General features: G+C 39.1%; 1 protein-coding gene across 1 annotated transcript; it reads left to right on the top strand.

Annotated features, from left to right (window-relative positions):
- The first annotated feature begins 5112 nt into the window (after positions 1 to 5112).
- Positions 5113 to 10518, top strand: CALHM4 (calcium homeostasis modulator family member 4). The gene is made up of 2 exons (XM_061427498.1): positions 5113 to 5670; positions 10030 to 10518. Exons 1-2 carry the CDS (start codon positions 5113 to 5115, stop codon positions 10414 to 10416), a joined length of 945 nt encoding a protein of 314 aa, XP_061283482.1. The 3' UTR covers positions 10417 to 10518.
- Positions 10519 to 20889: the final 10371 nt, after the last annotated feature.

The raw sequence follows: 20889 nt of genomic DNA, 5'->3' as shown, positions 1-20889 counted from the left end.
GCTCAGGTGGTGGGAAAGCAGTTAGACAATTAGGAACCAGTGTGGATACGTGCTAATAAAACTTTATAAACACTCAGATTTGGATTTCACGTAGTTTTCACACGTCACAAAATACTGAAAAAAATTCAAACCATTAAAAAAAATTATTATTGGTTTAAAAGCTTACAAAGCAGGCAGTGGGTCAGTTTGGTCCCTGAATTATATATAGGTTGCCAACTCCTACTCTATACCGTTCTTTTACCATGGTTTCTCAACTTGTATCCTTGTTATTAGACATTAATGCTGAAATTTCCTTTTGTGATCTTGTATACGATCAGTATGTTTTAGCAAGTGATTTATAGAGAACTTATAAAAATAGTGCATTCTCTATTTTTAGGGTATGGAATACTAGATGTTAGACAAAGCTCGCTAATTTTGTTATTCCGTATCTTTTATATCCTTTCAATGTTTATCTCCTAATGTTTCTTTGATCACTTCTAAAATGTTAAAAATCTCTTTGATTATAAGAATTTCTCCTTATAATTTGATATTTTTGCTTTATATATTTCAGTAATACAGTCATAGACAAGTTGATGACTGTCCTATCTCATAATGGATCATTCCTTTCTTATGATTGAGTCTTCAAAATTAGCCCTTTTGACACTTTTTTGCCTTTAGCTCACTTTTACAAGCAACAGTTAGAACTGGACATGGAACAACAGACTGGTTCCAAATAGGAAAAGGAGTACGTCAAGGCTGTATATTGTCACCCTGCTTATTTAACTTCTATGCAGAGTACATCATGAGAAACGCTAGGCTGGAAGAAGCACATGCTGGAATCAAGACTGCCGGGAGAAATATCAATAACCTCAGATATGCAGATGACACCACCTTTATGGCAGAAAGTGAAGAGGAACTAAAAAGCCTCTTGATGAAGGTGAAAGAGGAGAGTGAAAAAGTTGGCTTAAAACTCAACATTCAGAAAACGAAGATCATGGCATCTGGTCCCATCACTTCATGGCAAATAGATGGGGAAACAGTGGAAACAGTGTCAGACTTTATTTTGGGGGGCTCCAAAATCACTGCAGATGGTGACTGCAGCCATGAGATTAAAAGACGCTTACTTCTTGGAAGAAAAGTTATGACCAACCTAGACAGCATATTGAAAAGCAGAGACATTACTTTGCCACCAAAGGTCCATCTAGTCAAGGCTATGGTTTTTCCAGTGGTCATGTATGGATGTAAGAGTTGGACTGTGAAGAAAGCTGAGCGCCAAAGAATTGATGCTTTTGAACTGTGGTGTTGGAGAAGACTCTTGAGAGTCCCTTGGACTGCAAGGAGATCCAACCAGTCCATTCTGAAGGAGATCAGCTCTGGGATTTCTTTGGAGGGAATGATGCTAAAGCTGAAACTCCAGTAGGCTGGCCACCTCATGTGAAGAGTTGACTCACTGGAAAAGACTCTGATGCTGGGAGGGATTAGGGGCAGGAGGAGAAGAGGATGACAGAGGATGAGATGGCTGGATGGCATCACTGACTCGATGGACTTGAGTCTGAGTGAACTCTGGGAGTTGGTGATGGACAGGGAGGCCTGGTGTGCTGCAATTCATGGGGTCGCAAAGAGTCAGACACGACTGAGGGACTGAACTGAACTGAACTGAATGTTACTTCCAAGGGTATACATTTCAGCACCTTTAGTTTTCAAGCTTTGTGTGTTTTAAGGGTGTCACTTGTGAGTGGCATGACTCTATTTTTTAATCTCTGTAGATGCATTTACCCCAGCTCTGGTGTGGTAGTTAAAGGCATGTGCCAAACCACCTGAGTCCTGGTCCTGGCCCTTTCCCTCATCTCTGCATGGCCCTGTGCAATTTCCTTTATCTCTCCACAGTACACTTTTCTCATCTGTAAAGAAGCTGAGGATAATATTAGTACCTCATCGTAGGATTATTATGGAAATTAAATAAGATAATGTTCTTACCTGGCATGTAGTGAGCACTCAATAATTGTTAGCTATTTTAAAATGTTGTATGTGTGATTATTGTATGTGTTTGGTCTCATATATACCATTATTTTCTGTTTTCTGATTACCATCCTTTTTCCTCTGTTTACTATTTCTTTTCCTATCATTATTCTCTTTTTATTTCCCTTTTTTCTGAGTGATCTATGCACTGTGTTTCTATTGTTTAATAATTATACTTAAGATTTTTACTGCTTTATTAAGATGTAAGTGATTTTACAGTTTGATGAGTTTTGACATATGTATACACCCTTGAAGCCATCAAATTAATCACCATAATTAATATACCCATCACTCCAGTTTTATAACTGTGTTTTCTTTGATTCTTTGTCTAATTTGCATCCATTAACTGCACAGCCAATTTAACAGCTAAATAGTTTGTATCTCCTGCGTGACCCAGAGTCCGTACTCTGACCCACCTTCTTATCTAACTCTCATACACCAAGCCAATATTTCCTCTGCTGTTAATCAACCCAGGACCAGGTATCAGACAAATAGCAACATCCCCCATGCCCTGAAGCCCACCAGAATCATTTAAATTAGCCAGTTCTAAGCTCTTTCCCTTCACCTGCTTTGACTTTCCCACAGAAACCCCAGGGAACGCTCTGGCTTCGGCTTCCCCTCCTCCTTTTCTGCCTCCAGCCCAACCCGGTGCTTCCCCAAGTGGCCCTGCATGGACTGGCATGCCCCTTTCTCTTAATAAATGTAAGTAATAAAATTTCCTTTTGATGACATTGGCCTCTCTGTCATCATCGAGTCACCCCCATAAATTAAAATCGTGGTTCAAATTTATACATTCCCCCACAGGTCTTCCCATGCCCCTGGCAAACCCTCTCTTCTTATTTCTTCTCCTCCACTCTCTAGGTAAGCACTAGTTTGTTTTCTATCAGTAGAGGTTAATTAATGCTTTCGAGGATTTTATATAAATGTCATACATTATGTATTCTTTTGCCTGAATTCTTCCCTTTAGAAAATTATTTTTAATCAATTCTTGTTACTGTATATATTAATAGCTTATTCCTCATATTTTTCTGAGTAAATTTCCCTTACAGGGATATAAAACAGTCTGTGCATGGCTTTTGTGTTGTTTCCAGTTTGCAGCTATTGTAAATAAAGCTTGTGTCATCCATGTACAGGTTTTCGTGTGGACGTTTGCTTTCATTTCTCTTGAGTAAATAACCAGGAAGTAAGTTATGTTGTATGGGAGGTATATACAAGTAACTTTTAAGGAAACTGACAATTTTCAAAAGTGATTGTCTCATTTTACATTCCCAACGTGAGTGTATATGAGTTAGTTGCCCTACAGTCCTTACCGACATTTGGTATGGAGTACCTTTTTAGTTTTTGCCATTACATCAGATATGTAGTGATATCTTACTATAACCATGGATTATCTTATTTGTATCTTTTGAAATAAAATGTGGTTATTTATAGAAATAACTAATAAATAAAGGAACTTTAAAAATATACTTGTACTCATCAGTATTTTTTGCTCCTATGTCTTTCCTTAGAGTTTATTTTTCTCCTTGCTGAAACATATCCTTTAATAATCCTCTTAATGAGGTTCTATGGGTGGTAAATTCCCTTAGTCTCTGTGTGCTGTCTTTGTTTTGCTCTATTTCAAATGATGGTTTAGCTGGTATTAAGAACTCTGAAGATATTGTCTTCTGGTCTCTATTGTTACTGAAGTGTGCTGTCAATATATTGCCACTTTTTGATAGGTTATCTTTTATTTTTGACAGCTTTTAAGACTTTATGTTTTTCACACTGTGCAGTTTTAATATGATGTGTCCAGTGTGAATTTATCTTTAGTGAAACTATTTAAAATAGATAACACTTTCCTGATGTGAGAACTTTCTTTGATTCTGCAAAATTCTCAGTTATTTCTCTTCAAATATTGTCTATTCCTTCATTTTCCCCCCCAGAACTCCTATTAGATAGGTCATGGAGTTGCTTAATCTGTTTTCTATTCCCTTTAACTGCTTTTTAAAATATACTCTTTTATTTCTTTGTCTTTTCATACTGCACTTTGGGTTAGTTCCTCAGCATTATGTTTCAATTCACTGATGATATATTTAACCAAGGCCAGCTGAGATTTATTTAAGAAGAGAAATTTGTATCTTATTCATTTTTTATAAGCCAAAGCAATATGGTTTTAAAAAGCCACTCTTTAAACAAAAAGCATTTGATGATTAAATATAGACATTTTATGTGTGATCATATAATTTCTTATCTATATGTATATAACTTTATTACACAAATATATTTTCACATAACAAATGATACCATATTAACAAATTTGCAACTTAACTTTAAAGACAACACATTGTTACATTATGTTCTGTCAACACAAACATATTTTTATGCAAAGGTAGAGTGTTTTTGTTGTGATTTGACTTCAGGGGTACCCAGGTCTTGCTCGTATCTTTTGGGAAAACTTTTGGAATCTATATGGAAGAACTCTGAAATTACGGATGCTCCAGACAGCCCTACATTTCGATTGTTCTAGTATTAGATAACTTCCACGATTCTTTATGCTATAATTTTATGGTAACAAAATCTTGGACTAGTACAAGGGTAAGAATGTTCTGATTTTCTTCAGTACTGTATTTGCTGGTGCTAAGCATTTTGTGTCACACAAAGGAGCACATAGAAAGATGGCAGCAGTTTGCTTTGCAATCAAGTCATCCTCTTTCTAGTAGAAAGATATACTGAAGATGGAGAAGGAAATGGCACCCCACTCCAGTATTCTTGCCTGGAGAATCCCATGAACAGAGGAGCCTGGTGGGCTACGGTCCACGGGGTCGCAAAGAGTTGGGCACAACTGAGCAACCTTACTTTACTTTACTTTACTTACTATACTGAAGAAGTTTCCCCTGTTACTCAAGCCAGATGAATCTCTCCCTCAGGTCCCTCTGGCTGTACTCTGAAGTTCATTTATTAGCTCAGGATTCACAAAGTACACAAGGAAAGATGCTAGAATCCTTTAAACATGTAAGGATGTTGGGTCGCCTGACACAACCAGTTAAACCAGTAAGATCCCATAAAATGGTTATAGCTGGTGGAGTCTAATGATCAGAAAGGGCTACGAGCTGATTTGTGAAGGAGCTTCTCAAGATGAGCTCAGCTCTCGGGGACATTGTGTCTTCTCTGCAGAGAAGTGGAACATTTATCAACACTTTAATTGCTGCTTTGACTATCGGTGGGCAACAACTCTTCTCCTCTTTCACATTCAGTTGTCCCTGTCAGGTTGGGAAAAATTTCTACTATGGTTCTGCTTTTCTGATCATTCCTGCCTTAATCCTTCTGGTTGCCGGCTTTGCTCTGAGAAGCCAGACGTGGACAATCACCAGTGAATACTGCTGCAGCTGTGTTCCTCAGCTCCGGAGAATCAGCCTCCTGGAGCGCAAGCTGGCTTGCCTTCACTTCTTCAGCATCACCGGAAGGGCACTTGTTGCTCCATTAACGTGGCTGGCGGTGACCCTGCTGACAGGCAAGTACTACGAATGTGCGGCAAGTGAATTCGCATCTGTGGACCATTACCGAGCGTTTGACAATATTAGTGCCGGCGAACAGCAAGAGATCCTAGCCAGGTTTCCATGCTGCAGACCAGTTCCACCCAATATGATCCTGGTCAGAGACGAAGTAGCTCTTCTACACAGATACCAGTCACAGGTATGTTCTTGCTTTTTATTTTCAGCTCTGCTATCCCGTATTAACTGGCACGTCCCTGGTGGCTCTATGGTAAAGAATCTGCCTGCAGTGCAGGAGATGCGTGTTTGATCCCTGGGTAGGGAAGATCCCCTGGAGGAAGAAATGGCAGCCCACTCCAGTTGTTGCCTGGGAAGTCCCAAGAACAGAGAAGCCCGGCAGGCTGTAATCCATGGGGTCGCGAAAGAACTGAATAGGACTTAGCCACTGAACAACAGCAATCTCATGTTAACTACAATCACTGGAAACATTTTCCATTCCTGCTGCTTCTCATATTGTCTGATTATAGAACACAAACTGGATGCCACTCATCAGTTAGATTTCTACTGAGCAGCTGCATAAATATGGTTAGGATATTGGGCTTTGGAGTGAGCAGACCTGCATTTGAGGCTTGCTTTACCATGTATTAACCTGCAAAACCTTAAGCAAGTTATCTGACTTATCCATGCTTCACTTTTCTCAGCTGTAAAATGGAGATATTGTTAATATGATCTGTCATATAGGGTTGGAGTGAGTAATAAACAAGTTAATGCATCTAAAGCACTCAGTACTGTGTTCAGAATCTATTATATATTAAAAACAAGGAATTTTCAGTTAAGTTGCTCACTTGTGTCTCTTTTTGACCCCATGGACTGCAGCATGCCAGGCTTTCCTGTCTATCACCAACGCCCAGAGATTGCTCAAACTCGTGTCCATTGAGTCAGGGATGCCATCCAACCATCTCATCCTCTGTCATCCCCTTCTACTCCTGCCTTCAGTCTTTCCCAGTATCAGGGTCTTCTCCAGTGAGTCAGTTCTTCGCATCAGGTGGCCAAACTATTGGAGTTTCAGCTTCAGCATCAGTCCTTCCAATGAATATTCAGGACTGATTTCCTTTAGGATGGGCTGGTTGATCTCCTTGCAGTCCAAGGGACTCTCAACAGTCTTCATCAATACCACAGTTCAAAAGCATTAGTTCTTTGGCATTCGGCTTTCATTATGGTCCAACTCTCACATCCATACATGACTACTGGAAAAACCATAGCTTTGACTAGATGGACCTTTGTTGGCAAAATAATGTCTATGCTTTTTAATATGCTGTCTAGGTTGGTCATAACTTTTCTTCAACAAGGAATTTTAGATATTGTTATTAAAAATATTATTACTAAATCCCATCTTTCTGCATGTATATTCTTCAATATGCATTCTTATATATTTAAATCACATCTAAAATTACAGAAGGCTTAATTATAATTAAAAATAAACACTGATGATAGTTCTAAATTTCGTGTCATTAGATAGGTTTGTGGGAGGGAGTGGAGTCAAGTGACGGGAAGGCCTAAACCTACTAGGTTTATATGTTGAATCTAAAGATGTAAAAGTACATTTTTGTCAGTACAGAAAGAATCATTGGTGTTCATCCCTGATTTCTCCCAGGGATTTGGGAGAAAAACGTATTTCAAATCACTGCAATGCCGTAAGAACAGATTCATGTTTTTTAATTTACTTTTTATTTTATATTGCAGCATAGTTGATTTACAATGTTGTGTTAGTTTCAAGTATACAACAAAGTGATTCAGTTATACATACCCATCTATCTATGCTTTTATTATTTTTCAGATTATTTTCCCATATAGGTTATTATTGAATATTGAGAAAAACACATTAATTTCTAAACTACTTATTGCAAAGGCCTCTCTTGACCCATCACTTTTCAGTTATTAAAATTTAAAAGTGCTGATGATATTTAGTTGAAAAAATTACTGTCAACACAACAATATTGAAGTGTTACATATGGGCCAGTTGAAACAAAATTAGAAATCTTATTAAGAAAGGATTTGTCTGAACCTATTTATACTGGCCTTAAATGTCAAGCAGAGGAGCTGTGAAAAGTGAAAAAATCAGTGGGACAATTTTGACTTTAAAAAATGTTCTTGCTTTAAAAAACTAAAACTAAGGTTTAATACACAATGGTGAGATGTTCTTAAGGTCAAAATAAAACATCTTGTCTCATGATACACAGACTTCTGTGAAAAGACAGTTTTATAACTCTGAGTACCATGAGCAAGTGGATTTTTTGATTTAGTGACAACACCACCAATATTTGGTTTTCCCTGGTGGCTCAGACAGTAAAGAACCTGCCTGCAATGCAGGAGAGCAGGGTTCAATCCCTGGGTTGGGAATATCCCCTGGAAAAGGGAATGGCAACCCACTCCAGTATTCTTGCCTGGGGTATTCCTTGTACAGAGGAGCCTGGTGGGCTACAGTCCATGGAGTTGCAGAGTTGGACACAACTAAGTGATATTTACTGACCACTAATATTTATTGAGATGCTTATCCTATAGTGTACAAATACGTTATATCTTAATTCTAATCTTCATAATCCTAAGAGGTAGGTATAATCAACCTTATTTTACGGGTGAGGAAACTGAAACTCAAAGAGTTGATAACTTTCATAAGTTTATAGAGCTAATAAATGGCTTATCAAGCTAGCCAAAGACCAGCGGCTGTTTCTATTTGCCCTCCCACCTTCTACAGTCACCTCATACTCCAATCTCATTTGAGGAATATGTACTATCTTTCTGTCAGATAATTCTGGGTTGACCACCAGATCAAATTAAGCTTAAATCCTGTCTCTGCCTGTACCTTCTGGACATTTATTTCATCCCATTTCGATACCTTCTATACCCATGCCCAAATCATCTAACTGCAAATTGAATGATGAACCCTCCCTCTACCCCTGCTCCATGCACTGTCACCCATATAAAGTCCTTCAGTGATTTTCTACCAGCCTAAGCACAAATCCAGATTCTTGGCCTGACATACAATATCCTTCAATATGTGGCCCCTGACCATTTCCCCATATGATTCCTATGACCTTGTGAATTCAACTTCTTGGGGTTTTCCCAACTCTTCACATGCTTCTTCTTCTGACTTCTTCCCTAATTGGAATTCTCCTCAACCTCTTGCATCTGGTGAACTTGTCTTTAATAAATTAAGTTTGAGCCTCACCATCTCTCCTGGGAAGTGCTCCCTGACACTCTTCTCCTTTAAACAAGTTCATGTGTCTTCATTGTCCTTCCTTGGGCTTTGTGTTTACGCCTAACAAAACTATCCTATTTTACTGTATTTTTTTGGCTTTATATTTGACTCCTTCTTTAGGCTTAAAGATTTGGAAAGAGAGAATATATCTAAAATTATCTGGATCTGTGTCCCAGGAACCAAGCAGTATGTACAACAGATGGTGGGAGGTCAACCTCGGGCTCAGTAAATGATAGCTGATGAATTAATGGGCATCTGCGATGACCTTTCCTCAACCATGCTGGCCTCTAATAAGTTAAATCATGACATGATGAGTATCACTTTGTAGGCTTCAGCCTCTCTAGAGTGAAGCTATCTTGCTGTGCACACACTGGTGATTCCAGGCCTGTTGGTGAATCACAAGCTGTGGAACAGACCTTCTCCATTTAGATTCTGGCTGCATACTGGTGGTTTCCCTAAATGTGTGCAGCCCATCTGTCTCACTCTACATAACAACCACTAAATATTGAAAAAAGAATAATGAAAAGAAAAAAAAAAGGATTCTAAGCATAGAAAACAGTTATTTGTTATTTGTCAGTCTTTAAAAGTGGAAACTAAATAGTTGCAAATAAAATCTAGTTGACTTTCCTTTCAAAGTATATTTCAAAAACCAATCATAAAACTGGCCAGCAAAAGATTATTTGAAGGGAGAGGAAGATGAAAAGGAAAACAATAGGTGGTGCACATTTAAGGGCATGAGAGTCTGCTCATTAACTTTCTTCAGTCACAAAAAAATAAAAGGAAATAGTCATTTGGGAAGAAATGTCAGTGAATACTTGCTGGCACATCATTGAGCTTGGTAGCTTATAAAACTACCATTATCTATTATATCATAATTTTCATCACTATCATTATTAAATATTTATTAAGTGTCCAAAGAAATGTATGAGCCTACACCTGATGCTTAAACTAAAATAAAAAATGTGGTTTATGTCCCTTATGCAAAGATAATAGGCAGGTTATAATGTTTGCCACTTCCAGGACAGTATCTAGAACCCACTTCAAAATCTTTGGAAATTTCCCCAATCCAAAAATCCTTGGTAATCCCAAAGCCAAGTTGAAAATGGTTGGGCCTATATCCTGTGTCACACCTGCACCCAGGATCAAATGAATAGCACCTGTCAATATGCTAAAGACTAGAAAAGCAAATTTCTTACCCATATTTTAGTTCTCAGATTTGTGGGGATCCCTCCCATCATGGCTGTTTCTTGAATATTTAATATATTGATGCTTTCTGTTTTTCTTTTGAATGATTATGTGAAGATGCTGGGCTGGATTCTGATCACCTTGGCAACCATCACCGCCCTAGTCTCCTACTCTTTGGCGAGGTGCTGCTCACCCCTCACCTCCCTGCAGCACTGCTACTTTACTAACCACCTCCACAACGAGAGGGAGCTCTTTGAACAAGCCGCAGCGCAGCATTCCCGGCTCCTCATCCTGCAGCGTATAAAGAAGCTATTTGGCGTCATTCCCGGAAATGAAGATGTCAGACACATCCATATTCCTTCATGTCGGGACTGGAGAGAGATGTCAGTCCCCAGCTTTCTCTGCATGGGTAATGACGTGCAAGGTAACTACAGCTTCCTTGGAGGCAGGGTGGATGAAGATAATGAGGAAGGCAGATCAGGAGGTATTGAATTAAAACCTTAATCATAGCACCTTGCACAATTCAAGTATTTTATTTTTATAAGGACAAAGTTTCCATCAATCCCTTCATCTTTTTCTCTCTCTTCTGATATTTGTTTATGTCAGTTCATCTGAAATGCTATTTCCGAAATCAGTTTATCTGATCATGGTAACAATTTCTCGTTTTGAAATTTCACTGATGGTCTTGTAGTGCATATATTGGCCTGATTTTTTTTTTTTTTTACAAATACGAAAATTGTAGTCATATCAAAATTTGGATCCTAGTTTTGTTACTTAGTCGTGCAAAAGTGAATATCTTTGAGTGCTATTTTGCATCTGCATTCAGATAGCAGCTACTTCTGAGATTTGTGAGGACACATATGACAATTAAATATGATAATACAAGCTAAGTACTCAGCACAGTGCCTTTCATAAAATAAGTGCTCATAAATGTTATTTTTGCCCTTCCTCTTTGCATTGCTTGTCTTTTATCATTATTTTCGCCATTTCTAAGTTTTGTTTTTAAAATTTTCTCCCTCTGTATAATACCCAGTGACTTTTCACTGCTTCTTCCTCTTCTTCAAGCTTAAATATCTAATCTTTTGGGAATCAAGATTTAAAAAAAAAAAAAAAAAAAAAACCTTTATAAATTGTTACCATGTAGGGGGGAAGCCCAGGCAAGAAGGTCTTGAGTCATCTTGCCATGCCCAAGGAAAGATGGACACATATTGTATCCTCACTGGTGTTATAAATGTTATTTGTGGCGTCTCCATAGTGGAAACATTTTTACAGCTATGATATAGAAAGTTTATTCTAGAAAGTTCCCCCTGTGTTCCACTACCAGGACAGCATCTATGTCTTTTTGTTATCACACCTTTGTACTCAAAACCCATTTTAGGAAGGAAGGCTGTAAGCTATATTTGTGTATCTATTACCTAAACTCTAAAAGGGAAGACCTACCTAAATTTTCACTTCTAATATTTGACAGTTTTCTATTTTATCTTCATTATTTCTGATGTATATATAGTCTCATGTCTGATTTTTGCCACATTCACTTGAACAACTGGTTCATTGGTCAAAATAAGCAAAGTGAGGGTTTTTCTTTATCTTTTAAGCAAAATAATGGCTACTTACTGGGCAATGGACCAACTTCCAGTAGTCAAGGTGACTTTCAAGATTCATTTTCAAGGAGACCAGAGAATCTGACCATCTAAAATGCAGTCGCTTACCTGGTAATCTTACAATCATGGAAGAGTCCATTTCGTGTGAAATTATGGGTCTTTCAAATTTAATAGAAACAATAAAGATGAATATTAAGAAGACTATTTTTTTTTAACCAATGAGAGATACATATTATAGTAGTTTGCCAGGACAGGAGACCTGTTCCTCCCTCTCCATCACTTACTGAGCAAATTGGTTAGTCTCTCTGGAATTCAACTGTTGCATCTGTAGATTGGGATAGTGATACCTTATCTGCTGGAAGGGAAGGAACTGAACCAAATGAATTCTTGAGATCCTTTCTAAGTCTAATAAGATGTTTATACATATACAGGTGAATAAGTGTACAATCTTCTAGAGCGCTAGTAGCTTAGGTTGTTTCTATTGAAAGGAAAATATCACCAAGTTTGCTTCTGAGCTTTCCTCTCTAGACATTCACTGGCATTCTACTTTTAAAAAAATGTTAGTGTACTGATTTTTTCAAGTGGCCGAGAAAAGTTATTCCACTTATCTAATTCTGTATACAATTCTGATGTGACATGACAAGAGGGATCTTTAAAAAATGGAAGTAAGTTTGGAAGTAGGGTCTTGGTCTGCTCTGATATAAATGAGCTGTGTAATTATGGAATTGATGCTTTCGAACTGTGGTGCTGGAGAAGACTCTTGAGGGTCCCTTGGGCTGCAAGGAGATCAAACCAGTCAATCCTAAAGGAAATCAATCCTGAATATTCATTGGAAGGACTGATACTGAAGCTCTGATACTTTGGGCACCTGATGCGAAGAGCTGACTCATTAGAAAAGACCCTGATACTGGGAAAGATTGAAGGCAGGAGGAGAAGGGGACGAGATGGTTGGATGGCATCACCCCCTCAATGGACATGAGTTTGAGCAAGCTCCAGGAGACGGTGAAGGACAGGGGAGCCTGGTATGCTGCAGTCCATGGGGTCACAAAGAGTCAGACATGACTGAGTGACCGAACAACAACACATTATGGAAGGCCACCTCCACTTTGTTCTTTGGCATCTTCTCCAGCTCCAAATCCCATGGCTCTGAGACTCTTTGAAGTTTTTTTGTATTGGGATACACTAGTTAAAGTAACATTTTATACCATGATCTGAGTTATTTTATTAGTTTTCAGGAAATATACTCTGATAGAATAATATACAGAAATTAGAATAAATACTCTAGTAAGATTTTCAGTTATCAAAATCAGAGTGTATGAGGTTAAAACTTTATATTATCAGAAAGAATGGTTGTTCCTATACTGACACCAGGAAAGTTTCTTTCCACTAAATTCTAGAAGTACTTTCTAAATCAAGCTGTTTCAGAGTATTGCATACAGTTTATCTTTTGGACCACTTTATCATGATCTTTCACTTTCGGTCAAAGGATTGTAAGTATTTTGGAACTCTTCTGTATAGCTTCAAAGGGTTTTATAGCATCTGTATGAACATTTAAAGGATAGTACGCATTCTTGCGTTTTATTGTATCTTATCTATTTCAAATTAAATTAAATTGCCAATTTTTTTTTTTTTTTGGTCCAAGAATATTCTTCTGTTCCATAGCCAGTTGGACAAAACTTTTCCATTAAGAACATTGTGCTTCCTCTCCTTTATGCTTAATGGATTTATGTAAGTTTAAAACATATAATTAAAATCAATTATGTGCTAATATTACCTTACATTTTGCTACCAGGTGGTTTTGGATACTACATCAAATGCTGTGGCTTGGCATAAATACAGACTTGCTCATTTCTTACCTTCATCAGCTCCCACATTTGCCTCCCATAATCCAAGCTGCCTCCTTCCCAGGAGACAAATACAATTCCAATGTTTAGACGTGTTTTACCCTGCTTATTTATGCTTTCCAAAGCTGAACTGCAGAATAATACTTATACTCATCATCTTTGTCTTCTTTCTCTGTTCTCAGTCTCCAGTTCCATTAAAAAAATTCTAGCATGTGATTGTAATGCTGCTGCTAGGTCGCTTCAGTCGTGTCCGACTCTGTACGACCCCATATACGGCAGCCCACCAGGCTCCCCTGTCCCTGGGATTCTCCAGGCAAGAACACTGGAGTGGATTGTCATTTCCTTCTCCAATGCATGAAAGTGAAAAGTGAAAGTGAAGTCGCTCAGTCGTGTCCGACTCTTAGCGACCCCATGGACTGCAGCTTACCAGGCTCCTCCGTCCATGGGATTTTTCAGGCAAGAGTACTGGAGTGGGTTGCCATTGCTTTCTCCGATGATTGTAATAAGAAACAACAATGTGATTTTACAAATTTTTCTTGCATTCTGTTTGTAGCACAAGGGGAAATCACATTAACCTTAAAACCTTGAAATATCACAACCAATCAGAGGCCTTCCAAATGCAAGACTCAGCAGCTATTTGCTACATCAAAATATATGGTTTAGAGTTTTCATTTTAGCTTCTAAACAAACCTACCAAAATTTGGCATAATTTTGGTTACTAAAGGAGTAGATGTTGGCAAGCTGTCCTTAGAGTAGACAGCTATACAATTGGCTCCGTGAGCTGTGGGGCACAGTTATAAATGTGACCTCTGGACCAAGGAGCAATGATGGTACTTTCAGAGAGACAAATTTCATTGTCCCTGACCCTGAATTACTCTTCTGTTCAGTTCAGTTCAATCGCTCAGTCGTGTTGGCCTCTTTGCGACCTCATAGACTCAGCACGGACTCAGTCTCAGCATGCTGGGCTTCCCTGTCCATCACCAGATCCTGGAGCTTGCTCAAACTCAAACCACCAAGCACAATTAAACTCTAATCTCAGTACACTGCTGCTGCTGCTGCTGCAGCCGCTAAGTCACTTCTGTCGTGTCCGACTCACTAGAACGTCAGAAATGTTTTTCAAGTTTTGTTTCCTCTGCTGCCCTCTCATGGTATAGACAGATGGCTGCACTCAAGTATAGTGGTGGCCACAGCAGCCACTGTAAAAGGAATTCTTTTGTTGTTGCTTAGTCATTAAGTTGTATCTGACTCTTTTGAGAGCCCATAGGCTACAGCCCACCAGGATCCCCGTCCATGGGATTTCCTGGGCAAGAATACTGGAGTGGGTTGCCATTTTCTTCCCCAGGATATCTTTGTGACCCAGGGATCAAACCTGCATCTCCTGCATTGCAGGCAGATTCTTTACCCTTGAGCCATCTGGGACGCCCAAAAGAATTCTTACTATTTATGTATTATGAAGCTAATTTAAACAAATGACCCCATTCTTTCTTTACAGCAAAATGGTAGAGTCACATATTAGAAAATGAATTGCTGAAATGACATTAATGACATAGAGAATGTGAAGGAATTCTGAGTGGTGTAAATTCTTATATGAATAAAATGCTTTCTTAAGATATAATTATTTTTATTTGGTAACTGGTGAATCATTGTTCATAATTTGCATCCAGTCTTATTTGACCCAAATAAAATAAGTTCTCCCATTTTATGGATGAGGTAGACTGAGATAGAGAAGTCAAGCAGTTTGCTAAAGTTCCCTGCTAGTCTGACTTTTGACACTGCACTCCATAGCACTGAATACAGCAAAATGAGGCATATCACAAACCTTCCAGGGCCTTGTAGACGTCAGGGGGTTCTCCTCCTACCCCTGTCTGTGAATCACTAAAACATCCTGAGTTCTAAAAATAAGATGCCTATCTTACCTGCCTATCTCTTTCTACTTCCACTGCACCTACACATATAATGGTTCACTTTCAAGGCAGTGTTGTTCTTAGCAAAGTGACTTGTCTGCTGTCACTCTGAACCTGAACTACTCAACAACCAGCGACAGTGATTTTATTAGCTACAGACTAACTGCAAGCTTGCCCAGGAATCTCCGGTGTTCACGTTCTCATTCTGGTAGTGGCAGAACACTGCTATAATCTGTCGATTTGTTTTTGATAGGGTATAGTTATAAAGGGTCAAAGTGGAACAAAGGAAAACACACTCTCTCATCATTCATACTGTCTTGTACAAGTCAATCTCTCTGGAACTAATTTCCCTTCCACAAGATAGAGAGGCTGATCAAATGGTGGGAGTTAAGTGTTTAAACTATCCTGAGTCACAGACCCTTTGAAGGGCCATTCCGGGAAAATTTATCTTGAGGAAATATCCAGAGGCTGTGCAAACATACCCACACAGGCCCACATACCTCAGAGGCTGTGTACTGTGGTAGACTAAATGTTGGTCTTCTGAACATGTTCACATTCTAAGCCCTAGAATTTGTGAATCTTACTTTATACTTTGCATGGCAAAAGAGACACCGCAGATGTCATCAAGTTAAGGATCTTGAGACAGGGATATTATACTGGAATATCCTGGTGGACTCACTGTAATCACAGAGACTCTTATAAGAGGAGGAACCAAAGTCAGAGAAAAGACCAAGTGGCAACGAAAGAGGAGTGTCGTGGAGTGTCAGGGTGATGTCTGAGAAATTAGCCATAGTTGGGCTAATTTAAAGATAACGAGGATCCTAAGCCAAGGATGCAGCCAGCTTTTAGAAGCTGGAAAGGCTGGGAAATGGATTCTTCCCAGAACCCCTAAAAGGAACACAGTCCTGCTGACACCTTGATTGGAGCCCACTGAGACCTGTGTCTGACCTGTGTTTGACAGTAAGAAATATATACTATTCTCACAGTTACAAACTGTAAGATTATACATTTGCATTGTTTTAAGCCACTAAGTTCGTGGTGATTGGCTACAGTGGGAGATAGGAAATAAACACACATATCGATACATTTCAGGAGTTTATGACCCCACAAGCCTGTCACAAGTGACATGCTTTGGATTAAGGCCTCTTCAAGGTACTTTCTAGCATAAGCATTTATGCATTGATACTCTGCCCTAGGGAACTGCTGCTCTAGGAAAACAAATATATTTATACTATAATATAAAAATATAAAATATTCTAAAGGTGTTCTAAAGTGCTGAAAGAACAGCTGAATATACATTTTATGTTTCTATAGATGTTTCAATCCAAACAAATAAAAATATTTAAATTACATTTGTCTTGTGTCCTTGCCGGTTAATGACATCAACAGAACCATATGTTATACTCGATGACATATTGTGGATATAATCCAGCATTTGAAACGTAGGAAAACAAATGCCAAAGGGAAAAAACGAATCCTGATCCATGTGGTGTTTTATTTATTAAATTTCATAAATTAAGAATAGTTGGCTAGTAAGTTCATGCTTGCCTTTCCTTCCCTTGGAGATAACTTGAATTTGAGAAAGCTGCTTTTGAGAAAGAGTATAACATACAGTTCTGATGATGTCAAGCATCTTTACTCCATTAATGATTTAATGGATCCTAAGAGTACTGTGAGAAAGGCCTTTATTTTGCAGGGAAGATAAAGCGAAAAGCAAAAACCATCCAAGTTATTACGGGCAGAGTTAGAATAATAAAACGGAGTAAGTACGCAGTTCTGTGCTGCCTGTGGTCAGCAAGCTCTGCGTTTTGAGCTCATTCTTGGAGACTTTCTGGGGCCCTACCGCTTGGGCCGGTTTCTTTATTTCCGTGCGTTCCCCGACCCTCTTCCCCGAGTTTGGGGTGCCGGGGGTATTTCGACCAGAGGTGCCAGCTTCCGGCTACAGCGTCCGAGTTGGCCGTGACGACGGCCCCTCTGTTCGTGCGCAGCACCGCGGACGCTCAGGGTGGACTGCGCGCAGGCTGCCCGCCTCTGACCAGGCAGTGGGTGGGAGTGGGCGCGTGGTTGGGTGAGGGTGGGCACCTGGGTGGATGGGTGGGGGCGGCGGCAACAAGTACTCAGACGGCCTTCCGATCGCGGTCCTCTCTGGCTGCTGACGGGGTGATGACGCTGTGCTCTGCTGGGTGGGTCAACTCCCACCTTGCATGCAAAAGGGACCCTTGTTCTGGCTCCGCTGCAGTTTCCTGTCTGGTCCTCCCAGCTGGTGGCGCTGTGTGGAAGGCGGCGTGCATCCAACTCCAACACAGATCCCAGGCTAGGGATGCAGTGATTACGGCCCAAAGAAATCAAGACATTTTTGGAAGATGGTAAATTTAACGTGACTGGAAAACAAATGGTAGTCACATTTTCCTGCATATCCTGAGTAAGAATTGTATTTGTGGACATCATCTAGAGGTACATTCTTCAAGAAAATCACTGGAAGCCAGTGTTCAGGAGCAGCACCATGATGATGGAGTCAATGAGTAATGATGTCACCCGCGAAATGGTATTAGAATACTGCAGAGGCAAGAACTATATTGTTTCGATAGAAATTACAAAGAGCCACAGTATTGACAATAGTATCAGCACTGCTATGTTTAAAAAAGTCATTGTAGGAGATATGAAATTAGATGGAACCAGTTTATCTGACAATAAAGAACAGGAAGAGATGGGTGTTCAACCTGAGCAGGAAGGGATGGTGCATGGACACTGATTAAACAGTAGACTGATGTGTAGGTGTCTCTCTTTATTATTCTACATCAGTTAACCACTGGATCTTACGTGAGCCCATAAAATACATCTTTTAATATCATTACTTATTTTATCGCCAAAGACCCCACAGAAATGTTTGCCTAGGACTTTGCACAAACTTAGGGGCATCCCTGGCTCAACCTTCACTATATTTTCTTTCAGGAAGCCAAAAATGTAATCTGACTTAAATTTTAGCTTTCCACTTTAACCTCCAAGTTTGTTTTCCCTCCATACATTTAAAAAATCATATTGCATTTCACTAATCCTATCTTCTTCCACACCTCTTTTACTCCTTTATTTTCTCTTCCTTCTCTACTCAGTCCCTTTCAAATTCAAAGCAAAGTGCATATACCCGTGAGTGCATATGTGCCTGTGGGACAGAGAGAGAGAAGAGGGAGGAAGAGTAAGAGAAGGAGAAAAAAAGAGAACAAGTGATCGAAATGGTCCTTACGAGGTGGAGAAAAGGAACATGTATAGATGCTGCTTCTTGGAAACAGCATACGTCATCTTTATGTGCAAGGTAATGTTGGAAGTGCAGCCCACTTAAAACTCACGTTGTCCCCACTTTGTTGTGCTCCAGAATGGAGGCTCCCATCTTGTTATTTGGTTCAAGAACATTAGTGTCAAGGTGTTAGGGTGTTAGGAATGTAACAACTCCACCCACACATACCTCTCTTGTGGCCATGACACCTTGGGTCAGAGATGTTAAGCACTAACTTTGATTTCACACAACTATCATCAGTATATACATGACCTTGAGGAATCATAGATTTTTACACATAGAAAGCATCACGAAGATAATTTTTGCCCAACAGCCCCATTTCACAGATAGGGAAGCTGAGACCCAGAGAGGATGGGTCTTATCCAAACACATATGGTAACTGTAAAGAAGGGCGATAGTTTTATAACTCCCTGGTCCAGTGCTTTTAGAACCATACCATGTTATCATTGCATAGGATTCACTCCTTCAGAGACTATATATATTTTTTGAGTGCCTATTCTGTGTCAGGCGCTACCCTATATCATAAAGTACAGCAGTATCTAAAATCGCTGACCCTAAGGAATTTACATTCTAATAGAATAAACATAATACATAGTGTAATTTTAAAGTGTCACGAGAAAAATAAAATAGGAAAGAGTGAATCAATAGTGGCTGTAATTTTAAGTACAGTGGTTGAGGTAGCCTCATTGAAAAGTTATATGTGAAGAAGATCCCAAGGAGATGAGGGAGTAGACCACGTAGGCATGGAAGGAAGAGCATTCCAGATAGAGCGAACAGGAAGTCCCTTTGCAGGAGGACAGCCTGTCTTGCATATTTGAGGAACAGCAAGGAGGCTAGTGAGGCTGAAGCACAGAGTAGGTGACAAGAGTAATAGGAGGTAAGGTCAGAGAAATTGCGAGGTACAGGTGATGGTCAGGGAGCCGCTTGTACTGTCAACACCTGGGCCTTTAATCTGAGATGGGGAGGGAGCAGTCATGAGCGAAAGAGGAACATGACCTGATTTACATTGTAACAGATCACTCTGGTCCCTTTATGTTGAGTCAGTCAGGAAGATTAGTTAGGCTGGAAGTGATTCAGATCAGTGATCTGAATCAGTGATTCAGAACAGTGATCAGGCAGTGATTCACTACCATTTAGAGGAACTCTCAGAATCAGAATTTCATATGGGTGTTTACACTTATGAGGGTAATGAGTCTTTGAAACACCTGACTAAATGAAAGTAGCCACATGAACTGTTTGAGAATTAAGATTAACCTTTAAATAGGGAATTCTCAATTCTGCACCTCTGAGAAAAGTGAGGTGGCCTAAAAAACTCATAAGCACAGAAAAGCAAAAATAAACTTCAAAACACATTTTGAATACTGCTAATATTAGAAGTAGCAACTGTGACTTTGCATTATTTGTAGAAAGAAACACAAATGATACAATGAATCTCTTACAGACATTTTTCTTTAGCAATAAAGATTAACAGAGAAGAGAACAACAGAACTGCTTCAGAGGAATATATACATTTCTATATATTTCTAATGACTAATACTGATAACCTATTTGAGAATTTGCAGTGCACTGTCACATACATTGTTTCGTGTTACTCGAATGATCTTAAAAGTTTATATAACTGTAAAGGTTAGTGCTGAGGCTGGGCTTCCCACTCTGGCTTAAGATCCCATGATGCTTGGCTCCACTATATCGTTTACCTGTCTGCAGAGCTTGAAACACACTTATCCTGTAACATCTTTAACTATAAATTAAAAATGAGACACTGAAAGAAAGTCAGTCTGTCTCATAAAAATCACCCACTTTCAGACAGGTGTTCTGTGAAGTGTCTCTGTGTCAAAAGGAAATTAGAAATCAACCAAAAATGCTTAATGATGCCCAAATAGGTAACACAAAGATTTGGAAGTGAGTTCTCTTGCTTACATTAGCACTGGAAGTTATCTTTAGTATTAAAGAATCACTCTTGAGCATCCTGAAATAGGAAGGTTTTATAGTAAATATACAACAGATTTGAAAATGTTTTACCAAAAATTCTGTTAATAAAAAAATAAAGGAGATAAAGGGGCACTCCATTTAAAAGATTAAAACTTGTAACCAACCTTCTTTTCCTAATATAAAGCTTAAATTGGTTGCTTCACTGCACCTATTTTGATAACTTGTGTTTTGATTATCATTTAGAAAATTAAAAAAGTTTTTACTTGGGTGTTTTTCTTTGATCCATGGATTATAGGTGCTATCAACTTCCTTGCCAAACTCATTCTATCTTCCTCATTTGTCATTTTGGTCAAAAGAACTTCATCTTTCCAGCTGTTCCTGCCAAATATCACCCTTTACTCATC

The sequence above is a fragment of the Bos javanicus genome, chromosome 9, assembly GCF_032452875.1.
Source record: "Bos javanicus breed banteng chromosome 9, ARS-OSU_banteng_1.0, whole genome shotgun sequence".
NCBI lineage: Eukaryota > Metazoa > Chordata > Mammalia > Artiodactyla > Bovidae > Bos > Bos javanicus.
The sequence above is the reverse complement of the archived record's forward strand: the minus strand, read 5'-3'. Positions and strand labels throughout refer to the sequence as shown.

Coding starts and splice junctions, on each gene's coding strand:
- CALHM4 (XM_061427498.1), top strand. CDS start 5,113: ATGAGCTCAGCTCTCGGGGACATTGTGTCTTCTCTGCAGAGAAGTGGA. Junction 5,671..10,029: donor TACACAGATACCAGTCACAG/GTATGTTCTTGC, acceptor GATTATGTGAAG/ATGCTGGGCTGGATTCTGAT.